Below are 24882 nucleotides of genomic sequence, written 5' to 3'. Positions count from 1 at the left end.
TATTCCGGAAAAGACAATGGCTTCGGGGAACAATGTGACAAGTATTGGTAAGTATGTTACTCTATGTTATATGTACTGTATGTCTATGTATGTATTGTATGAATGTATTGTATGTATGTAGTATATATGTGGTATGTATATAGCATGTAGTATGTATGTAGTATGTATGTAGCATGCATGTAGCATGCAGTATGTATGTAGCATGCATGTAGTATATATGTAGTATGTATGTAGCATGCATGTAGTATATATGTAGTATGTATGTAGCATGTAGCATGTATGTGGTATGTATGTGGTATGTATGTAGCATGTAGTATGTATGTAGCATGCATGTAGTATATATGTAGTATGTATGTAGCATGTAGTATGTATGTAGTATGTATGTAGTATGTATGTAGCATGTAGTATGTATGTAGCATGCATGTAGCATGCATGTAGTATGTATGTAGCATGCATGTAATATGTATGTATGTAGCATGCATGTAGCATGCATGTAGTATGTATGTAGTATGTATGTAGTATGTATGTAGCATGTATGTAGCATGTATGTAGTATATATGTAGTATGTATGTAGTATGTATGTAGCATGCATGTAGTATATATGTAGTATGTATGTAGCATGTAGTATGTATGTAGCATGTAGTATGTATGTAGCATGCATGTAGTATGTATGTAGCATGCATGTAGTATGTATGTAGTATGTATGTAGCATGTAGTATGTATGTAGCATGTAGTATGTATGTAGCATGCATGTAGTATGTATGTAGCATGCATGTAGTATGTATGTAGTATTTTTTTTTTTTTTTTTTTTTAACATTTAACACATTAGCCGGATGATGGGACTACTACTGTCCCATCATTGGCTAATGTGTCAATCACTGTCATGGTAGCAGGCATCGCCAGATGGGACTTGTAGTCCCATCGGACGATGCTTGCACAGACCCCCGGACATCAGCACAGCCCCCCGGCAGGCCAGCACAGCCCCCCGGCAGGCCGGTACAGACCCCCACAGGGTGCACAGACCACCAGCAGGCCGGCACAGCCCCCCGGCAGGCCGGTACAGACCCCCACAGGGTGCACAGACCACCGGCAGGCCGGCACTGCCCCCCGGCATGCCGGTACAGACCCCCACAGGGTGCACAGACCACCGGCAGGCCGGCACAGCCCCCCGGCAGGCCGGTACAGACCCCGGGCAGTCCACACAGCCCCCCGGCAGGCCGGCAGAGACCCCCGGAAGGCCCGAAATGACGGCGCATCATGATGCGCACATGTAGGGAAGGTGACCTGACGGACGGACGGACTAGTCAGAGTGAAGAAAGATAGGTTTGCACAGTGTAGGTAGGAGACAGTGATTACAGTGGGGAAACAACTAGGAAAGTGTAGTGGACGTGCAGTACCTTGGGATGACCATTAGATGGCAGGGTGGAGTGTGAGCAAAGGACTTTACAGCAGCTTAGGGCTTTAGAAACCGTTGGTCATGGGGGGCGTGGTGACAGTTAGTGACAGTTTCAAGGAACCGGGGAAGTTATAAATTCTGAGGGAGGGTTCCAGAAGATTCCAGTCCCCAGGGGGAGCCCAGGTGACAGGAGGACCACGCCAGTCTGTGTTCCCTGAGGAGAATCCGACCAGGGGGACTGAGGAGAGGAAACGTCAGGGGGGTGGTCCTGACAGGGAAGGACCGCAGCAGAGACAAGGCTCTGGGTGGAAGACACCGTATGTGTTACGACGAAACTGACCAGTAAAGTGCTGATGGTGTACGGGCCTAAGGCGGCCACAGTAACTGAGCTGTCAGGATTGTCACAGTGTGAGACGGGACGGTACGTATAAATACGTCCCTAGCGTAACGTACGGTGTTGAAGCGGCCCTGGACACGGAGGGCAGAGAGAGAGATATCGCGGTGTACCGCGAGGACCGTCAGTCGGACGGTGAACAATAAACTTGGACCTGTTGCACCCAGAATCTGCCTCATCGTGTCTCTGTTATCATCTCTGCGCGGTAAGAGGTGGGACCACCCCCTATCACCCCCCCAGCTCGGCACCCCACCACCGACACTACATTTGGCGTAGTCGGCAGGATCGCCGCCACTAATACCCCATCTTCTGCGGCAGACCTGCCTCAAAGAATGGAAAAGGACTTGGACTACTCTGTTTGGATTACAATTACCTGTGGATTACAAATGACCTACCTGTGGAATACAAATGGGAAGCGCTGTGGCGGATCTGTGTGGCCAGCAGAGGATCCGGGGCGGTACCAGGTACTGTGCAGTATGGCGGTGTTGCTTCAGCGCAGAGGAGAGGTCCGGGTGTTTTCAGTCGTGTTGAATGGACTGGGACCCCCTCCAACGTACCCCAAAAGGAAGCAATATATGCCCAGAGACCGACGTTTCCATATATTGGACCCTGGCAGATGGATGGAAAGGTCTGCCAACGCCCCACCCAGCAGGAGGAGTGGCACAGAAGAAAAACTTGGCTGCGGCTGTCTGACGCCATTCGAGTGCTGCCCAACGGACGGTATGAGATGCTGCGGGTGTCGGGGCATCAGCCGCCTAGAGTGGCAATGGCGGCGAGAGATGGAGCTGCACCAGAAGTCATCTTCAGATTTACGGGCAGGCAGCGGGATGCTGAGCCGGGGAGCGGAGCCTGAGGGGAGTCAGCGAGAACGGCTGCCACCAATACCAGCAGAGGACTTCTCAGCGGAGCCCCCGAGTCCGGAGGGAAGGCCCGCAGGACAGTGGAGCAAGGAACGGAGGCTGCGGGGGAAACTGCGTGATGATGGAACGGAGGCCGCAGCGCCAGGGAAGGTGAGAGTACCCCCGGCCCTACCAGTGCCTCCGCAAGCGGCCCCCACCATTCTGCTGCAGCACGCGGCCCCCTGCGCACCGGAAGGCCTAGTTACCACGGGCCCCGTGGTGTATGCAGAGCTGAGCGAGGTCCCCGCTCATGTCCCCGAACTACCCCGCCCGGAGTCACCAGTGCAGAGCTCACCCAAAGAAGATGCTGCTGCGCTTTCCCTGCTAATAGCAGCTGCGTCGTTGGAACCGGCCGTTACTCCGGCTCCATTGGAAGTAGTGGATGCGGCCTGTCCTGAGGCCGCGGTTATGCCGCTGCTGGAGTCGACTGCGGCCGACTTAGTGGGCCCTGTGATTCCAGCCTCCGAGGACCCGGTTGTCCCCATTTGCCACCTGGCCCCAGTGGCTGTTGAGCCGCAAAAATCATCGGCCGCCTCTGATCCATGCCCTTCCTCGGTTAAGTCCCGCCCACCGGACTCCAGGGCTCATGCCGGACCCTCTGTTTGGGTCGCAGGAGTTATAGAGAAGAAGAGGGCCAGGGGGCAAGAAGTCTGGAACCTGCTCCATGAGAGGAGAGAGGCTGGCATGGCGGCTGCACGACCCCCGGGACGGCTCGATTATACTAACTTGCAGAAAGGGACACTTCTTGCATCCTGGGAGCTCCACGGTTGTGGGGTCCCTTACTACTGACCACTGAAAGGAGGATTGAACTGTCAAGAGTTCGTTGCACCGTTGTGCAAGTCAAAAGGACAGTTCGCGGTCAGATTTAAAAAAAAAAAAAAAATGTTTATCTGTGATTTTTATTTCTGTTTTTCTATGTTCCTCTTACAGGATAGTCCATGTTTACTTGTTAGACTGACAGAGCGGGGATACTTAGAAGAGAGGAGTGTTCAGGTCCAAGGAAGGGGGGAGAAAGAAGACATGCAATGTTATGTTGTTATATGTTGGTTTTAAAATGAGCAAAAGAAAATGGAAAAAAAAAATATAAAAATGGGTACTTGTGCTATTATAAAGTTGTTTATTGTATAATATGCCAAAGTAAAATGCAACAGGTCCGGGTAAGGGAAGGTCTGCGGGACCAAAGGAAAGTGTGAGATCCGGTAGGGATCTAAGAGTTGAGGTCTGGGAGACCGGGACGCCGACCATGACATGTAATTGAAAGAAGGAAAATGAATGGGAAGACGTGAGAAAGACAGCCGTCCTAGGTCAGGTCCCCAACACCACGGACACCCCTGAAGAAGGAAAGGCGGGCGCCGGCAATGATCTGGTAGGTGAGTGGCCTCGATCATGGCGTACCGGATAGTGAAAGGTAACAGTAGGGGAGAGTAGGGGAAAGATACACGCCGTAGAGAGAATACGGGTGTACCTTGCCCAATTTGAAAGACGTTGTCATGTGGCGTGCGCGCTGGTGAGTAGCAGTAGGCTGCTCAGAGCATAGTGCTCCCAGTATGGTTCGGCCCCCGCAGATAGTGGGTTTGGCTCAACTTCTGGTCCGACAACAGAATGTAGGTGTAGATTCAGAACGACGAAGGCAGGGATGACGATTGTCGAGGTCGACAATGGACAAAGGAAGGGGGAGTGTAGGGAAGGTGACCTGACGGACGGACGGACTAGTCAGAGTGAAGAAAGATAGGTTTGCACAGTGTAGGTAGGAGACAGTGATTACAGTGGGGAAACAACTAGGAAAGTGTAGTGGACGTGCAGTACCTTGGGATGACCATTAGATGGCAGGGTGGAGTGTGAGCAAAGGACTTTACAGCAGCTTAGGGCTTTAGAAACCGTTGGTCATGGGGGGCGTGGTGACAGTTAGTGACAGTTTCAAGGAACCGGGGAAGTTATAAATTCTGAGGGAGGGTTCCAGAAGATTCCAGTCCCCAGGGGGAGCCCAGGTGACAGGAGGACCACGCCAGTCTGTGTTCCCTGAGGAGAATCCGACCAGGGGGACTGAGGAGAGGAAACGTCAGGGGGGTGGTCCTGACAGGGAAGGACCGCAGCAGAGACAAGGCTCTGGGTGGAAGACACCGTATGTGTTACGACGAAACTGACCAGTAAAGTGCTGATGGTGTACGGGCCTAAGGCGGCCACAGTAACTGAGCTGTCAGGATTGTCACAGTGTGAGACGGGACGGTACATATAAATACGTCCCTAGCGTAACGTACGGTGTTGAAGCGGCCCTGGACACGGAGGGCAGAGAGAGAGATATCGCGGTGTACCGCGAGGACCGTCAGTCGGACGGTGAACAATAAACTTGGACCTGTTGCACCCAGAATCTGCCTCATCGTGTCTCTGTTATCATCTCTGCGCGGTAAGAGGTGGGACCACCCCCTATCACCCCCCCAGCTCGGCACCCCACCACCGACACTACACACACACCGCGCATCATGATGACGTCAGGCTGTCAATCAACTTTGAACTTCCGATTCCGATGCCGAATTCCGATATTGAAAAAATATCGGAAGTCGGTATCGGAATTCCGATACAGCAAGTATCGGCCGATACCCGATACTTGCGGTATCGGAATGCTCAACACTAGTTGTGGCTGATCGCAAAATCCTTTACATGGTGAAAAAAACTCTCTTCACAATATCCACCAAATGGAGAGTACTCTCCAGGAAGTAGGTGTTTCGGTATCCTAGTCTACCATAAAGAGAAGACTTCATGAGATCAAATACAGAGGGTTCACCACAAGCTACAAACCGTTAATCAGCCTAAAAATATAAAGGTCAGACTAGCCTTTGCCACAAAAAAACATTTCAAGATGCCAGCTCAGCTCTGGAAAAGCAACCTGTACCAGAATGATGGTAAGAAGAAAGTATGGAGAAGGCTTAGAACAGTTCATGATTAAAAGCACACCACATCCTCATGGCAGAGGCAGTGTGATGGTGCGGGCATGCATAGCTTCCAATGGCACTGGGTGACTAGTGTTTATTGATGATGTGATTGCGGACAAAAGCAGCGAGATGAATTCTGAAGAGTACAGGGTGATACTTTCTGCTCAGATTCAACCAAATGCAGCAAGGTTGACTGGACGGCACATCACAGTTCAGATAAGCAATGCACCAAAACATACTGCAAAAGCAACTCAGTTTTTTTAAGGCAAAGAAGTGAAATATTTTGCAATGGCCAAGTCAATCAAAAGATCTCAGCCCCATCGAACATGCATTTCACACGCTTAAGACAAAAATTAACACAGAAAGACCCACAAACAAGCAACAACTGAAGTTAGCTACAGTAAAGGCGGCAAAGTATCACAAAGGAGGAAACTCAGCGTTTGGCAACGTCCATGACTCCCAGATTTCAGGCGGTCATTACCCGTAAAGGATTTTCTATAAAGTATTAAAAATGAACATTTTATTTATGTCAAAGTATGCCCAATTCCTTTTGAGCCAATGAAACAAGGAGGCTTTGTAGAAAAATGGTTGCAGTTTCTGAACGTTTCACAGGATAATTTTGTTCAAACCCTTTAATTAAACGTGAAAGTCTCCAATTCACTTGTACCTCAGTTGTCTCATTTTAAATAAAAAAAATAGTGGCCTGCAGAGCTCCAAAAATGTACCTGAACGTAAATATACAGTGCCTTGCAAAAGTATTCGGCCCCCTGGAACTTTTCAACCTTTTCCCACATATCATGCTTCAAACATAAAGATACCAAATGTAAATTTTTGGTGAAGAATCAACAAGTAGGACACAATTGTGAAGTTGAATGAAATTTATTGGTTATTTTATATTTTTGTCGAAAGTCAAAAACTGAAAAGTGGGGCGTGCAATATTATTTGGCCGCTTTAACTTAATACTTTGTTGCGCCACCTTTTTTTTTTTAAATTCGTTTATTGAACTTCAGGACATAAAAGATGTACAACATACAATTGGCCTATGATAAGAAGCATTTTTTACAGAGCATATATTTTTTCATCCATTATAAAATATAGAGCTGAAAAATTGCACACTTTTTTTTTTTTTTAAAATACAAGGTAGCATGTACATAACCTTCCAAGCATGCACAAAGGACAGTTGGCTATACATTATAAAACATGTATATCGATCAAATCTCACAAGCCTTTAACACATTATTCAGATAATGAAATCTAATCAGAAATTCCTAAACTAAACTACAACTACCACTACATCAACTAATATCTACTATTTCGCAGCCTAGTATCCTACAGCATATTATCTCGTATGTGATGTCTCAACCTTGCAGGGTAATATGAGAGGAATTCCACCTCCCCCAAATCTTTTCCTTACCCGGGCATCCCCTATTTTGGTATAACGTGCGCTCGTATGGAACAATCGAATTCACCAAGTCAATCCAAATTCTAAGAAAGGGGCATGAAGTTCCCATCCACCGTAGTGCCAGTATCTTCCGTGCCATAAATAACGTCTCACGCAGGAAGCCCCCATTATATCGATCCCAGATCTCCTCATCCCATACCCCAAACAAGCAGACCAGTGGCTCGTTGCGCCACCTTTTGCTGCGATTACAGCGGCAAGTTGCTTGGGGTATGTCTCTATCAGTTTTGTACATCCACTTGTTGTTGATTCTTCACCAAAAATTTACATTTAGTATCTTTATGTTTGAAGCATGATATGTGGGAAAAGGTTGAAAAGTTCCAGGGGGCCGAATACTTTCACAAGGCACTGTATATATGGTATATATATATATATATATGCAATTCACAGCCCTGTATATGCTAAGGGAAAACAATCCACAGTATCGCTAACCAGGTGCCAAATCGTATTGGCGCATGAGTCCAGATTTGAATACCTCCGATTACTGAAATTGAATGGCTGACAAAAGTATCTCCATGAGTATCAATCAGTATGAGGCTGGGGTCCCATTAGCATATGGCATCCGATGATTCTCTCAGGCCAGAGCATCGGATGCGATATGATAATGACACTCTGCTCCTGCTCTGCTGCCATACAGGTACTGGTATTATACAGACGTGTGATCGGGGCCTAAGGCCTCTTTCACACTTCCGTTTTTTACAATTAGTCACAATCCGCCAGGTTTTGGAAAAAACGGATCCGAAATTTTCTTTTGAGGATCCGTTTTTTTCCCCATTGAATTTCATTAGTGGCGGATCCTGACGGATTGCTGTCCGTTGCATCCGTTTTTGTGAGGATCCGCCGTGATGTTGCTGTCCGTTTCCATCCTCAAAGATTTTGAAACGGAGCTTGTAATGTTTTTTTTCCCAGCGGATCCTCCAGACACTGAATTAACCCGAAATTCTGTCTGTGTGCCGGACAAAAAAAAAAAAAAAAAAAATCTGTCTCTCTCTCTCTCTCTCTCTCCTTCCCAGCCAGCGTTTCCTTTAAAGTTCCTCATTTTCAGGATCCGTCTGAAAACGGATCCTGTGCCATCCGTTCACATCAGTTAAGAACGGATCCGCTTTTCTAACTTTTTGGCGGATTTGAACTGATGCAAAAAAACTGAAGTGTGAAAGAGGCCTAAGGAGTTTTGTCAAGTTTCAAAGTTATCCTCTATCATCTGGATAGGGAAAATATCCTGATTACTGAGGGTCCTACTGCTAGTACCGCAACTGATCCTGAGAAACGGGGCTCTGAAGAGTCCCATGTGAATAGAGTCATGGCTGATCATGTTCACTGCACATTGTTAATGGGACCGCTGTAGATGTCCATGCGCTGTTCTTCGGCACTCCCATAAGAATGAATGAAGAGGCAGTGTGCATGACTGACCACCCCTCCATTCACACACAGCTCTTCAGAATCCTATTTTTTTCAGGATTGCTGATGGTGGTCAGGATTTCATCCCTTATCATATGGATACAAAATAACTTCCAAACTGGAGGATACTCTTAAGATATTTGAAGAAATGATGAGCCTGTCGATAGATAAGTTTAAAATAAATAAACATACTATTTCCTCCTATTCAGTTCTTCTCTGGATGTCCCTGAAGTGACTGTAACCTCTATTTTTTAAATCCTTAATGCATTCAACAGTGAACTGTCTGGTCTTGTGGTGACCATGTATCTTCACGGAAGCTCTGAGACGGTAGCCATGACACACCGCTACGTAAGAAACAGATGTACTTAAAAACTGTCAACTTTAGAGATGAAGGTTTCCCAGGGACACCTGTACTTTGGTAATTTATTACATACTTTGTAATAAAAGAGGATATTCTCTATTATGGTTTTTATAACACTTATGACTTTTGAGGGCATGTTTTTTGATGAGCTGATATTTTCATTGGTTACGACTTTGGGGTATGAGTAGCTTTTTATTGCATTTATAGGGTGGGGGCAGAGGTGCCCTGACTGAAACATGGCAATTCTGGCATTTTGACTTTTTTTTTTTTTTTTTTGCTTTAAGGCATTTATCATACTGGTTTAATTATTATATAGGTCAGGCTTTTACAGATGTGCCGTGCCAATACCAAATATGTCTTTCTTTTTAAAGAGGAAAAGTGGGCATGTCACATGTTGGGATGGGGTTATTACATAAGATACCACATCAATATGCTTGTACTTGTCTGGAGCAGACTCCTGAAAAGACCGAACACTCATTTCATACAGCGAATACGATGCCAAAATTTATGCCAAAATTGTGCCCTAACCCTTCTGAACACGGTTGTAATATGATAGGTAAGAAGTTAGGTTTGCCAAAATTAACATTTTACTGTGATATAGTACAAAGCTGGATGCAAACCAGAAAATGTGCTCTAAATCCCGACATTTGGCACTGCACCACACGCAGGTTTAATCTTGTTAATAATGATTGCATACACAAACCTTGCACAATCGCTAAAGTTTTTACTACCTTAACCCCTTAATGTCCAATGACGAACACAGTCCGTCATCAGACATCTCCCCTGCTTTGATGAGGGCTCCGGCGCTGAGCCCGCATCAAAGCCGGGACATGTCAGCTGTTATGAACAGCTGACATGTGCCCGCAATAGGCGCGAGCGGAATCGCCGACCGCCCAGACCTATTAACTAGTTAAATCCCGCTGTCAAAGCTCACAGCGGGCAATTAAATAGCATTTCCGGTCGCCCTGCCGGAAATGACCTCATCGCCGACCCCATCACGTGATCGGGGGTCGGCGTCATGTTGCCTGAACAACCAGAGGTCTCTATAAGACCTCTATGGTTGTTCCAGGCATATGGCTTTCAGCGCCACCCGGTGGTCGACGCTGAAATCACAGCAGTAAATCTGCTACATATGGGCGATCTGCTCATCGCCCATATGTAGCAGAGCCGATCGGGTTGCGCATGCTTCTAGCCTCCTATGGAGGCTATTGAAGCATGCCAAAAGTAAAAAAAAAAAAGTTTAAAAATAAAAAAAATAAAAAAACCCTAAAAGTTCAAATCACCCCCCTTTCGCCCCAATCAAAATAAAACAGTAAAAAAAAAAATCCCACATACACATATTAGGTATCGCCGCGTTCAGAATCGCCCGATCTATCAATAAAAAAAAAAGCATTAACCCGATCGCTAAACGGCGTAGCGAGAAAAAAATGCAAAACTCCAGAATTACATTTGTTTTGGTCGCCAAGACATTACATTAAAATGCAATAACGGGCGATCAAAAGAACGTATCTGCACAAAAGTGGTATCATTAAAAACGTCAGCCCAGAGCCCTCACCCGACCCCAGATCATGAAAAATGGAGACGCTACGGGTCTCGGAAAATTGCGCAAATTTTTTTTTTTTAGCAAACTTTGGAATTTTTTTTTACCACTTAGATAAAAGAGGACATAGACATGTTTGGTGTCTATGAACTCGTAATGACCTGGAGAATCATAATGGCAGGTTAGATTTAGCATCTAGTGAACCTAGCAAAAAAGCCAAGCAAAAAACAAGTGTGGGATTGCACTTTTTTTGCAATTTCACCGCACTTGGAATATTTTTCCTGTTTTCGAGTACACAACATGGTAAAACCAATGGTGTCATTTAAAAGTACAACTCGTCCTGCAAAAAATAAGCCCTCACATGGCCATATGGACGGAAAAATAAAAAAGTTATGGCTCTGGAAAGAAGGGGAGGGAAAAATGAAAATGCAAAACCAAAAATACCCCTGGTCGTTAAGGGGTTAATATGTCATTTGTACTCTACCACACCTTGCTTATGGATTTTCATCATCCTTCAATAACCGGTTGTGTACGAGTTAGAGCTAAACGCTGATAACAAACAATGTGGTGCGGTTATTTAAAACGTTGCAATAAAGAGGAGGCTGTACTGGCATAGATCCCTCTATTCAGATTTATTGGAAATCTGACCTGATCAGAGCCATTTTCAGAATGGTAGAAGTGATTGGAGGGAGACATGCATGTGCATCCACAACTGCAGTCACAGTGGCCACGAAGAGGGAACTCGGCTCATGTCCTATGAATAGGACATACGTTTATTAAATCAGAATACTCCTTCAAGTGTTCAGCTGAAAGCAATGTATGATGTATGGTCACCTTCATAAATCTAGAAAAGCATGGATAAGATATTCCAAAGAAATACTGATAGGGAAAATAGATTGTGACCCCCAATGGGGACAGAGATGATGATGTCTGTAAAGAGCTGTAGAATTAATGGCATCATATAAGCAAGTGAAATAAATAAACTTTTTTTAAGCAGCGTTTTTCTTGTCAAGAGATGCTGAAATGGTACAGAAATTTCTGCACCAAATATTTAACGTGTGCACATACCCTAACGCCACGTTCACACAGCAGTGTTTGGTCCGTTTTTACCTCAGTATTTGTAAGCCAAAACCAGGAGTGGAACAATCAGAGGAAAAGTATAATAGAAACACGTCACCACTTCTGGATTTATCACCCCCTCCTGGTGTTGGCTTACAAATACGGATGCGAAATCCTAACCAAATATTGAACATGTGAATGTGGCCTTAAAGAGGTTATACAGTTTCAGAAACCTCCTGTCCTCCATGTGCAGTTTGTTAAAAAAAAACCAAAAAACAGACAAACAAAAAACTGTTTTACTCACCCTCCCCGGGTTCAGCATTGACTCTCCTCCACTGCTAGCAGTATGTGTTGTTGTCTGCAATGCTAACTTCACACTGAAAGCACAGCAGCCAATAATGAAACTCAGCGGCTCTGCAAGAGTACATGCGAAAAGCCACTCAGAGCCGCTAAACTCACTGATTGACTGCAGCACTGTCGATGTGATGTCAGCACTGCAGACAATAACAGATATCGGGAGCAACGGTGAAAACTCCACGCTGGACCCGGGGTAGAAGGACCTGCAGGGGGACAGGGGTTTTCTGAACTTTGAAACATGGATTTTTGTGAGTACTCACTGTAAAATCCTTTTCTCCGAGACGCTCATTGGGGGGACACAGAGACTGTGGGTGTATGCTACTGCCGTCTGGAGGCCGACACTAAGTATACAAAAAACAAGTTAGCTCCTCCTCCGCCGCATACACCCTCGCCCCGATAGCGGGCGGAAACCAGTTTAGTGCAAAAGCAGTAGGAGAACATAAAAACAAATTAGCCTTAACGCAAAAAATCATATGTCTGAAAAAGGACCACCCTACCTTAAACAAGGAATTATACTAATTAAATAAACAAGAGCCAACTGGCTATCAGGGTGGGTGCTGTGTCCCCCAATGAGCGTCTCGGAGAAAAGGATTTTAAGGTGAGTACTCACAAAAATCCATGTTTCTCCTTCGTCTCATTGGGGGACACAGAGACTGTGGGATGTCCTAAAGCAGTCCCTGGGTGGGAGCAACTCACCGATCCAAACCGCATGCCTTCCTGTCTAAAGGTGTGCCACTGCTGCTTGGAGAATTTTTCTACCCAGGCTCGCATCTGACGAAGCCTGAGTATGCACATTGTAATGCTTAGAAAATGTGTGCAGGCTTGACCAGGTTGCCGCCTTGCATACCTGCTCTCCCGAATCCTGGTGCCGAAGTGCCCAAGAGGCGCCCACTGCCTGAGTAGAGTGCGCCCCTATTCCTGTTGGAATTGGCGTACCTCTAATACGGTAAGCCTCTTGAATAGTTAGACGAATCCACCTGGCTATGGTCGACCGTGAAGCAGCGAGCCCCTTCCTGCGCCCTTCGGGAATCACAAACAACGAGTCTGTCTGGCGAAAAGGTGCTGTCCTTGACACGTACCTCCTGTGAGCTCTTACCAGGTCCAACGTGTGGAGCGCCCTTTCCACTCTGTGTACTGGAGCTGGACAAAACGAAGGCAGAACAATGTCCTCATTAATATGGAAAGAGGACACGACCTTCGGCAGAAACGGCGGCGGTGGTCTAAGGACTATCTTATCCTTAAAAAAAGTCAGAAACGGAGCTCTACAAGATAGGGCTGCCAACTCAGAGACCCGCCTAATGGAAGTTATGGCTACTAAGAATACAACCTTCCTGGAAAGGTATGACAATGAGATTTCTTGTAACAGCTCAAAAGGAGTTTCCTGCAGGACACTCAGAACCAGGTTAAAGTCCCAGGTGTCTATGGGCGCTCTAAAGGGGGGCACCAAATGAGAGACCTCTTGAACGAACGTCTTGACCTGCATATTGGTAGCGATCTTTCGCTGGAAAAGGACAGACAAGGCCGATATCTGTCTCCTGAGGGAACTCGGGGCCAAACCTGCGTCTAGGCCTGACTGCAGAAAAGCCAGGATGTTGGGAACTAAGAAGGACAATGGCGCAACCCCATGCTCTCGACACCAGTGAAAGAAAACCTTCCAAGTGTTATGATAAACCTTCGCCGAGGCTGGCTTCCGGGCGCTAACCATTGTAGCAACCACCTCACGTCCAAACCCCGCCTGGGTCAGAATCCAAGATTCAGCGGCCATGCCATCAAACAGAGGGCCCCTAAGTTCGGGTGGCAGATCGGCCCCTGGGACAGCAAGTCTGGTCGTTCCGGCAGACGCCAAGGCACGTCTGCGAGGAGGTGCACTAGATCCGCGTACCATACTCGACGGGCCAGTCTGGGGCCAGCAGAATTGCCGGGACCCCCTCTGTCTTGATCTTTCTGATGACCCTCGGGAGAAGTGGCAGTGGGGGAAACAGGTATGGGAGCCGAAACTGGTTCCATGGTAGGACCAACGCATCCTCTGCAATTGCTCGCGGGTCCTGAGACCGCGCGACAAACGTGCCCACTTTGGCGTTCTCCCTGGAGGCCATCAGATCCACGTCCGGAGTCCCCCAACGTTGGCAAATCTGCTGGAAGACCTCGGGGTGCAGGGACCATTCCCCAGCCGCGACACCTTGCCGGCTTAGGAAATCTGCTGCCCAATTTTCCACACCTGGTATGTGAACTGCTGAGATTACCGAGTGGTGCCTCTCGGCCCAACGGAGTACATGCTCTATCTCGCGCATGGTTGCCCTGCTGCGCGTGCCTCCCTGGTGATTCACGTACGCCACTGCCGTGGCGTTGTCTGACTGAACCCGGACTGGGCGTCCTGCTAGCAAGTGCTGAAAATGCTGCAGTGCCAACCGCACCGCTCGAATCTCCAACAAGTTGATCGGGAGACGAGCCTCCTGAGGAGACCATTGCCCCTGGGCCGTGTGATGGCGAAAAACTGCTCCCCAACCGAGAAGACTCGCATCGGTTGTGATCATCAACCATTGATCTGGGGGAAAGGGTTTCCCCTGAAGAGGAGAGGAGTTGCGCGTCCACCACTGAAGTGCCCGTCGGACTTGAGAGGACAACCTGCACTGATGATCGAGGGAGAACGGACTTCTGTCCCAAGATGCCAAGAGAGCATGCTGCAGGGGACGAAGATGAAATTGAGCAAACGGAATTGCTTCCATTGCCGCCACCATCCTCTGTAGAACCCTCATCCCGAATCGAATAGTGTGAGGGCCTGGTTGCTGAAGACTCCGAACTCCCTGCCGGAGCGCCCGAGCCTTGTCTTGAGGGAGAATTACCAACACTCGGGAAGTGTCGAAAATCATCCCTAGGAATGGAATCCTCTGAGCTGGGATAAGGGATGACTTTTTCCCGTTGACCAACCATCCTAGGCGAGATAGGGTATTCAGCGTGATGCTGACATTTTCCTCGCATGCCCAAAAGGACGGACCCTTTACTAAGAGGTCGTCTAAGTACGGCAAAACCACTATGCCCCGAGAATGTAGAATGGCCATGTCGACCGCCATTACCTTCGTGAATATCCTGGGGGCCGTGGCTAACCCGAAAGGCAGAGCCACAAACTGGAAATGCCGACCATCGATTGCAAACCGAAGGAACCTTTGATGCGTGGGAAAAATAGGGATATGCAGGTAGGCATCCTGGACATCGATCGAGGCCAAATATTCTCCCTGCTCCATGGCCGATATCAATGACCGGAGGGATTCCATTCGAAAGTGCCTGACTCTGATGAACCTGTTCAGGAGCTTTAGGTCCAGAACCGGCCTTACTGTTCCGTCCTTCTTGGGGACAGTGAACAGGTTGGAATAAAATCCCTGAGTTCTTTCGCACTCTGGTACTGGGACAATGACCCCGTTGCGCTGAAGAACCCTGATGGCCCCTAACAATGGCTCTGCCCGGGATTCCGATTTGGGAAGCCGGGAAAGAAAAAATCGTCTTGGAGGATCTCCGACATATTCTATTTTGTGTTGTGAGTTCATTTTCCCCTTCACTACTGAGGCCCGAGGAACTCCCTCTTCTGGTAAAGAAAGGTAGTGAGCCTGATTATCAAACACCTGAGGCTGATGATGATGACTGGCTGAGTGGAGTTACTGACTGGATATAAGGCTGCCGACGCCCTTCTGCCCTGCGGGTGATTTCTCTGTGGGAGCCTTGGAGACCAGTATGAATTCCTGCTCCTCTAAAGCTAAGTTTGCTGCTCAGCTTTTTGCATTTGTGCTTTGACTTTGTTTTGCTTTGTTTTTCTGGATTTCTGCCATTCCCTGCTGGGGTGTGCTGAATTCCTTTAGCTCTGTCTTCTGAAAATACCTGAGTGCTGATTTAGTTTTTGAAGCCTAGCTGCTTCAGGGTCTTTTTCATATCAGCTTGTTTGCTTATGTCTTTGATAGGGTTTTTGCAGATTGCAGACAGCAGCCTTCCTGTCCTTTCCTATCTAGGTAGTTTTGGGCCCCGGCTTTGCTCAGTCTATCTTTCTGTCTGTGTTGGTGTTTTCATCTTGCTTCACCGTCATTATTTGTTGGGGGCTGCCTATTGCTTTGGGGTCTGTTCTGGGGCAGTTTAGATTTCTCCTTTCTTTCTTTAGGCCTATTTAATTCTCCGGCTGTGATCAAGGGGTCTAGGGCATCGTAGGAACCCCCCACGGCTACTGCTAGTTGTGTTGATAGGTTCAGGGGTCTGCAATATGATAGTTGCCAACTTCTCTGGTTTTCTGGACTTAGCTTGTATTTCTGTCTTTGCCTCCTACGGTGACTCAATCATAACAATTTTGTACCCGGATGACACTAATTCCGCCACCCATGCGTTGTGTGCCACCTCGACCCAGACGTGGCAGAACCTGAGCAGACGTCCGCCTACTCCGCTGTCTTCGGGTACCTGATGCCCATAGTCATTTTGCTGAGAGCCTCTGGGACCTGGCCCCCCTTGACCTGGGCGGTCGGCCCTGCATCCTACCCAGCAGGTTGGCTCTATACGTGACCTGACGCTCTTTGCCTTGGTTGTAGCGAGCTGGGGCAGAAGAACTGGCCGCTGTCGCCCACCCGGGGGTGCGAAATGTTCGAAAGCGCGCCTGAGGTTGACGAAAAGGCAGTCTAATCTTCTGCTGTGGGAGAAAGCTGCTTTTTCCTCCTGTATCATCCGAAATAAGTTTGTCTAATTTCTCCCCAAATAGCCGGTTACCCTGATACGGCAGGGAAGTTAAAGATTTCTTAGAAATCGAATCAGCCCGCCATAGCCTTAGCCACAAGGCTCTCCTAATGGCGATAGCATTTGCCTCCGCTAGTGCCGCGCAATTAGCCGCATCCAAGGACGCATTAATTAAATAGTCACCCGCCATCGCGATCTGATTTGCTATCTCAGACACCTCCGTCGGGAGGTCTCTATCCTGTAGGACTTTATTCAAAGAATCTGACCATGACATCATGGCTTTGGCTACCCATGTTGCCGCAAATGAAGAAGAGAGCGCTGATCCTGATGCCTCATACACCGAGCGGGCTAAACCTTCTATGAGCCAATCCGTGGGGTCCTTAATGGAAGAACCACTAGGTACTGACAACAAGGATCTTGAGGCGTGACACTGGGGGATCCACAACCGGAGATTCCGCCCATCTCTTACAGAGCTCTGGTGCAAACGGATATCTCGTTTCTAGCGTTTTTTTGTCCGGAAAAAAGCTTGTCTGGACATTCCCTGTGCTGCTGCACTATGTCCTCGAACTCTGGATGAGTGCTAAACACTCTATGTGGTCGCCTGGCCTTCTTAAAGGATATCTTATGCCCTGTGGTTAGGGAGACATCCTCCTCAATACCTAGAGTCTGATTGACAGCTTCAATGAGACTATCTACCGTCTCCCGACACCCCGGGGTATCCAGGTCCAAGGATTCTTCCCAGTCATCACCTGAACTCTGCTCGCTCCCAGAAAATGGTGACGGTGAGCGAGATGCCGCACTCACGGATGCCGAAGCACCGGAGGGGCCCGGAGACGCCGTATGGGTTCTCTTCCTATGCGTCTGCTTAGAGAGAGTGCGGCCCCTGCAGGCCGGAGGCTCTTGTGAGGTGGATGAACCCTCCCAAACAGGCGAGCCGTCTGAAGGGTCTCAATCGCCTTCGTAAGCGAAACCATGGACCGAGAAAGTGATAATGCCCATTCCGGGGGGATCCAGAACCCTGGGCTCCGTTGCAGGGGAGGGCTCCTGGGCGCGTTCGGAGTTACAGGCTTCACATAACTTAACAGTCTGCGCTCATAGGAACATAACCCCACAGGAAATGCATGCGGTATAAAGGAACGTGTGCGTTTTTCCTTTCCCAGACATACTGCTGAAATAGGCCAATTTACTCTCTTTTTCTTTTTTTTTTCTTTCTTTGAAGGTTCAAGGGGAAATGAGGAGGAGGGTAACCCTTTAATGCCCTAGTGTGGCTCCGGGACGGGGTCGCACTTACCCGCCTCCTGCGTCTCTCCCGCGCTCCTGCGTCTGCCTGCTCCTTCCTCTGGGTAGGCTGCGAGTGCTCTCCTGATCGCGGCCTAACCTGCTCTGAAGCCAGGGCCTCAATTTTATCCAGCGCCCGCCCCGGTCATGGGGGGCGGTGCCGGATATGACGTCACGCCGGGGGCGGAACTTCCACCCGCGGCCTAGGCCGAAGTCGCGGGCTAAATTAGTCACTGCCCGCCTGTGCACTGGCGGCCCCGCTATCCCGGCGATCCCGCCGGCACCCACATGAAGCGCTCTCCTTCACCACCGCTGGGGAATCTTCCTAACGCGGCCCTCCACGTGCAGGTATAGGGAAGGAGGAGGGGGGAGGAGGGAGAGGAATTGAGACTGCTGGATCACAACCCTAGCCCAAGAACCTGCCACCTCTGGCCGCACCGCTAACCTGAAGCCTCTCACTGCCCAGGGGCCCTCCCCAGACATCCATACCTGCCCTCAGCAGAGGCCATGAGGTAATCCATTTTTGAACGGTGCAGGCACCCTAGCTCCGTCCGCCTTGTAGGGGCGAGGAGAGGGACCGTCCGCCGCCATGCAGCACCGCCGTTGTGCGTTGGTGGAGCAGTGGGGGCCGCACAGACTAGTCTTGTGCCTCTGTGCAAGCCCATGGTTTCGATACCTAGGGGTGGACAGGGCTAAGTCTGGCATAGTGTCCCACGTCACGGGAAAGGATACGTGGAGGGACACTCGCACGTGGTCGTCCGTTGCTGGTTTGGGGAAATCGGATCCTTTCAATAGGATGCGTTGCCCCTGTCTTATCTTCACAAAATAAAAAAGAAAAATAGATGTCTGGGGAAAAGTCCCAGAGATGTCCCTCGGTGTGGGAAAGGATACGCGGAGGCGATACTCACGCGTGCTCGCCCGTTGATGGTTTGGGGAGATCGGACCCTTTCAATAGGATCCATCGCCCCTGTATCATCTTCATAGCGAGAAAAAACAAACAAACAAAAAAATAGTCTGGAGAGATCCAGACTGTGTGTGCCTCCATCAGACACTAAGCAAAAAACTGGTTTCCGCCCGCTATCGGGGCGAGGGTGTATGCGGCGGAGGAGAAGCTAACTTGTTTCCTGTATACTTAGTGTCGGCCTCCAGACGGCAGTAGCATACACCCACAGTCTCTGTGTCCCTCAATGAGACGAAGGAGAAAACCTCTTTAAGGAGTCAAAAATGTATTTTCACAACCAGATAAAAAGAAACTCTGATATAAAAATTTTTTTTGTTTTCACTCAGCTTAGTAACAGTAAAGAATCTAAGAATTTCCAGTTTCTCTGCATTTATTTGTGTGCACTTTTCCTAAGGTCGCAGTCAGGAGGCCATATAATTGATGACAACCGCATTGCAATGCTTGGACTGGCCGGCAGCTCTCCTGACCCAAACAGACAGCATGTTCTTCTATGTAGCTGTCACAATCGGGTCAGGGGAGCTGCCGGCCAGTCCGAGCACTGCAATGCGATTTTGGTCTGTGTTATACGCCCGTCTGACTGCGCCCTAATGTCTCGATCTTTCCAAGAACAAGAGATGATTAATCTAGTTACCAGAAAAGAATGTTACTTGGCTACAGAGAAAGGACACAACAAAGGATATATGTGACCAGTCACACAGGAATGCTTTATTGTGAGAGCTGACATTTATCTTGCTGCTAGACACACAGTGATTATGTGTTGTCACATTAAACTAACATTTTCCAGAAGACAAAAAAGAGACACTGATCTGTATGAAGAGAACATTCAAACGCTGTCACGTTACCTGTAGTAATCCATAAAGCACAATGACAGATAACTAGGCTAGGCTATTAACTGCTTTGTTCTCATGCGCACCATGTCAGGTAGGTACACATGGTAAGGAGGTGGGGAAACACTCTGATATCTTCATAGGAAAAATTTTCTCTTTCCCTGCCATATTATTTTGCTGTAAAAACCATATGGTAGAGAACTTAGCCACCATGAAATAGGGTAGTAGGCAGCCTTAACTGGTCATTTGCAATCCATTTGGACTAGACAAATGAGTCTCATCAAGTTAATACTGCTATGGGGTCAAAGTAAGTGTGGGGCACTTATAGATATCTTGTTGAAGATATGTTTTGACAATGACATTATGTTAACATGCAGAGACTACAAGTTACAGTAAATTGTTTGGCTATGTTCACATGCAGCGCTTTTGTAGCTTTTTTTGCAACCTTTTTTTGTGCAAACAAGAATCAGCATTTTAAAGACCCAGTAAAAGCTTATTTTAGTTTTTTTTTTCCTTACTGAATTGGAGAACTGCAAAGTTTCTGAAACCTGGATCACGGCAATTCTTTCATTGTTTTTGCAGCATATTTTCACTTATAGAGAGCACTGAGAAAGCAAAAGTGCGTTTTTGGTGGATAAAACTAACTAACATGTATTGTAGACAAAGTACACATTTAATCTGCACCAAGAAAAAGGCTGCAAAAATCAACTCCCCAAAAAATGTGGTGAAAACACAGCTAAAAAAAAACAAACAGCAAAAATACTGCAAAACTTGGGTTTTGACCGTAATTGTTTTCTGCCAAGAGAACCAGTTTTGCCTGCATAAAAAATACTGAGTGTAAACATAGCCTAACATGTCCTCTGACACACATCCAGCTGAAGTTTATTGCAGCGCACAAACTTGCCAGGTCTGTGCGCCGCAATACACGCTGCTGGCCAATCAGAGGTCAGCAGCTGATGTCGGCGTACACACGACTGGGCATATGGCAGTGACATCACTTGGACATTGAAATCAGTTGCCAGCTTCAAAAGATGAAATGGTGCGCCGGGGGGAAAGGAAGGAAGGTGAGCAGCAGTGTTTATTGTGTTTTTTTCTTTTAATGCATTGAACAGCGGTGACGGCAGGATGGGGGACATATACAAGTATGTGGGCATCAGATATAAGAATGGGGGAGCACATACAAGAAAAGGGGGCATCATATACAAGTATGGGAGAGCATATACTAGGATGGGGGGATCATATACTAGGATGGGGGAGCATATAGAATCATAGAATGTTAGATTTGGAAGGGACCTCCTGGGTCATCTGGTCCAACCAATCTGCTCAATGCAGGATTCACTAAATCATCCCAGTTAGATGTCTGTCCAGCCTCTGTTTGAAGACTTCCATTGAAAGAGAACTCACCACCTCTCGTGGCAGCCTGTTCCACTTATTGATCACCCTTACTGTCAAAAAGTTTTTTGCTAATATCTAATCTGTGTGTCCTCCCATTCAGTTTCATCCCATTGCTTTTAGTCTTTCCTTGTGCAAATGAGAATGAAGATGATCCTTCTACAATGTGACAGCCCTTGAGATATTTGTAGACAGCTATTATGGGAAGTCTCCTCTGAGTCTTCTTTTTTGCAAGCTAAACATTCCCAAATCCTGTAACCGTTCCTCATATGACATCGTTTGCAGACCGGTACAAGTATATATAATATACATGGATGGGGGCATATGCATGAATTGGAGGTCATATACATGGCTTGGGGGATCATATACCAGTATGGGGGCATATACATTGATTGGAAAAGCATATAGCAGGATGGGGCGAAGCATATACCAGGATGGGGGTGCATATACCAGGATGAGGGGAAACATATACCAGGATGGGGGCATATACATGAATGGGGGGGCATATATCAGGTTGGGGGGGAGCATATACCAGGAAGGGGAGCATATATCGCGATAGTGGGCATATACAAGAATGAATGGCATATACCAGGATAAGGGTGCATATACCAGGATGAGGGTGCATATACCACTATGAAGGTGCATATCCCAGCATGAGGGTGTATGTACCAGGATAGAAAGCATATTCCATTATATATGCAGTCTGGTACCCCTGCTCCTGTCTGCGGCTGCTCTCTGTTGCCCCCACCTTCTCTCTGCATGAGTTGTTTTTTTCTAAACTAAAACCTCAGTATTCAGATTAAATTGCCATTTTGGCACTTTGTGATAAATAAGTGAGTTTTGGGTTGTAGTTTGGGGATTCGGTCTCTAAAAGGTTTGCCATCACTGGCCTAAGATAACCATGACTGTTCCAATTTATTTTAAAATGTTGCAAACCACTGTGCAACCACTGCATTAAATCACTACAGACCATTTTGAAATTTTTTGCAGTAGGCGATTTGTGACTTTTTTCTAAAACAGAAATATACAGGTCACGATGCTATCATGGCAAACTACTGATACACTGATTTGCAGGAATATGAGCTGCTGTCAAGTCTTAAGGTACTGTCACACTTAGCGATGTACCAGCGATCCCGACCAGCGATATGACGCGGTCAGGATCGCTGGTACATATCGCTGGTACATCGCTAAGTGGTCGCTAGTGAGCTGCCACACAGGCAGATCTCACCAGCGACATCGAAGGGGACGGGGGTCACTACTTACCTGTCACACTAGGCGATCCTGCGTCCTCCAGCCCGGCTCCACGCTCGTCGCTCGTTTCTCCACAGGAAGCGCCGCAGGAAGCTGACGACGAGAAACAGACCTGGACGTTCTCGCGCGATCAGCGATAACCAGTGGTGGAGCAGGTCGTAGGTAAGTATCAGACACAGAGATATCGCTAGCAATATCTCTATAACGTCACTAGTTATAGCGATATTGCTAGCGATATCGCTTAGTGTGACAGGCCCTTTTAGACTAAAAGGCAATTACTTCACATGTAATTTACCAACCAATCACTGTATTCACTCCAGAAATCCAAAAGGCAAGTAACTATGTAAAACTCTTACCTTGCAATATTCCTTTTTCCTGCATATCGGAAATGGAATAGGCAAGCCCTATAAAGCAAGAAAGATCACATAATTGTCACAACTTAATGCCTTGTACACAATAACATCATGTATATAGACAATATATGAAGATTATATATGCAAATGTCCAACAATATATATTAATACTACAATTATAAAAATAATGTATAGTTTGAAAAATAATATAATGCAGAAGTTATTTCCTATGTAGGGTATTTAAATTTTCATCTCTTTCCCTGAAGACCACTTTAAATGGGTTGTCCCACCAGGATGCTAGCTTAGAAGTTTTGCTCTGGGGGACTCAACTAATCCCAGCATTAAATTGTAAGACAGAAAAGTCATGAAGTGAATTATTACTGAACCCACTTCAAACGTGACAATGTAAAATCAAAAGGCTGGAAAAAAGGCTTTGGGGAAAAAACAAAACAAAGCATCATAGAAGGTGACAATTTTCTAGTTAACTGCCCCCTGAGGAAGTGAGGACAAAACGTGCGTCGGGGCAGAGAGGCATGGGACTCATCCAGCCTGAGACACTCCGATAAGTAAGTGACAATCCTTATACTGGGCACTTTACTACTCATCATCACCTTCTTACTTGCACAGCTGACATATTTGTCAATTCATTGATATATTACATTCAGTGGTCCATTAGTAGATTGTCACTTTCTATGATACTTTGATTCTTTCATGCAAGCCAGCTTGCTCTTTTTCCTTACCACAGGATTAAATAGTCTCCCTGAAGTCCAGGAGAAATGTTATTAATATGCACTTTAATCTTCTTATTGCTGTGTTGGACAGCATTTCTTTAAATTTTTCCATTTTTTAGCTACACTTGATGCCATTGTTTTAGGGTATAATATCGTATAATAACTTAGAGATACCATCTCAGCATAGAATGTCTTCATCGATATGTGCTGGTTAACATGTCCCTGTGTTTCTCACACTAGAAGCACCTTATTTTAACATTGTTGCAGTTATGTTTTGCATGTGTTAATAAAACTTTATTCAGGCATATTTTTTTCAAAATTGTCATTGTGTTCACCTGATCCCTGAGGATATGATACACCTTTTTGATTTACACATTGATATCGTGACACCTTATTAGATAAGGACCAATTTTCATCTTTTGATTTAATATAGTAGAAGCAATCAGATGGTTGCACTAAGGATACTAGCAAAGTAAGGAAACAAAATGTAACAATATAAAATAGAATAATTAGAAGTATCCCCAGTTTCCCTTATTAAAAATACAGACATTAAAATAAAAAATAAAAGGATAAACATATTTGGTATCACTGCTTCCAATAGGCTAGGGATAGATCAGTAAACAACACAAAGAGAAAAAACATAAAATGCTAAAATTGTAGTTTTTCAACAAGTGATTAAAACATAGCATCTACCCCAAAAATGTATAAATTAGGCAAACATTCAAAAAAAACAGTCCTCAAACAACAATTTTTTTTCCCTTTCAAATGTTTGAATTATTTTATACTACTTAAATAAAAAGCAAACTGTACAAGTTTAGTATTGCCATAATTGTATTGACCTGGAGAATCCTATTGCCAGGTCAATTTTACTGCATAATGAATGCTGTAAGAACAAAACACAAAAGCACTTGAAGAATTGCGGGTTTTTTGTGCAATTTCACAGCACTTCGAATTATTTTCCCATTTCCATTACATTAAATGTTAACATTCAAAAGTATAACTTGTCCCCCATAAAAAGAAAAGTTCTCATATGGCCATGTCCATGGAAAAATAAAAAGTTATGGCTAGTGTAAGAAATGGAGAAAAAAATGACAGCAGAAAAAAAACAAAAAAACACCCGGTTGGGAAGGGATTCACTTCTGACACTGGCTTCAAAAACTACATTAAAACAGCTCTGTGAAAGCACCCAAACAGTGGATCAGTGTTTTATGGACCATTCATCTCACTTTAGTTTATTAGCATAATAAATTATGGCAACAGAATAAGCAAAAAAGAAAGTGCAGTGGTAAATTTTATTATTCAACTTACTCTAGAAGTGTAAGAAAGTTCAGCAGTTCTTGTGGGGACATTTTATTCCAGTAGCTAACCAGAGAATCTGAGAATAACACAAACATTTACGTTAGGATACACAATAGTCAAGTGTGAGATATGGTGCTCATAATATTATGTCTCTTCTCCTATACTCCATACTGAGAAAGTTATTCATATTCAGCTATTTTTTTGTTATATTTTGTAAGGATTTTGCATCTAAACAGATACAAAAATAAGATCACATATACAAGAGATAACCCAAAATCCTTTACAGTCATGAC

General features: G+C 46.2%; 1 protein-coding gene across 4 annotated transcripts in view; it reads right to left on the bottom strand.

Annotated features, from left to right (window-relative positions):
- The window catches only part of DOCK11 (dedicator of cytokinesis 11), a 481846-nt gene that overhangs the window by 186851 nt on the left and 270113 nt on the right, over positions 1–24882 (bottom strand). For all 4 annotated transcript variants that reach the window (XM_073543480.1, XM_073543481.1, XM_073543483.1 and 1 more), the window contains 2 exons: positions 24599–24665; positions 22563–22610 (listed from right to left, as the gene is read on the bottom strand). In XM_073543480.1, coding sequence (XP_073399581.1) covers positions 22563–22610; positions 24599–24665 — 115 coding nt within the window. The remainder of the gene's footprint in view (positions 1–22562; positions 22611–24598; positions 24666–24882) is intronic.

Source organism: Dendrobates tinctorius, unplaced genomic scaffold (genome assembly GCF_039654945.1).
Source record: "Dendrobates tinctorius isolate UK_male_01 unplaced genomic scaffold, ASM3965494v1 ptg000133l, whole genome shotgun sequence".
NCBI lineage: Eukaryota > Metazoa > Chordata > Amphibia > Anura > Dendrobatidae > Dendrobates > Dendrobates tinctorius.
The sequence above is the reverse complement of the archived record's forward strand: the minus strand, read 5'-3'. Positions and strand labels throughout refer to the sequence as shown.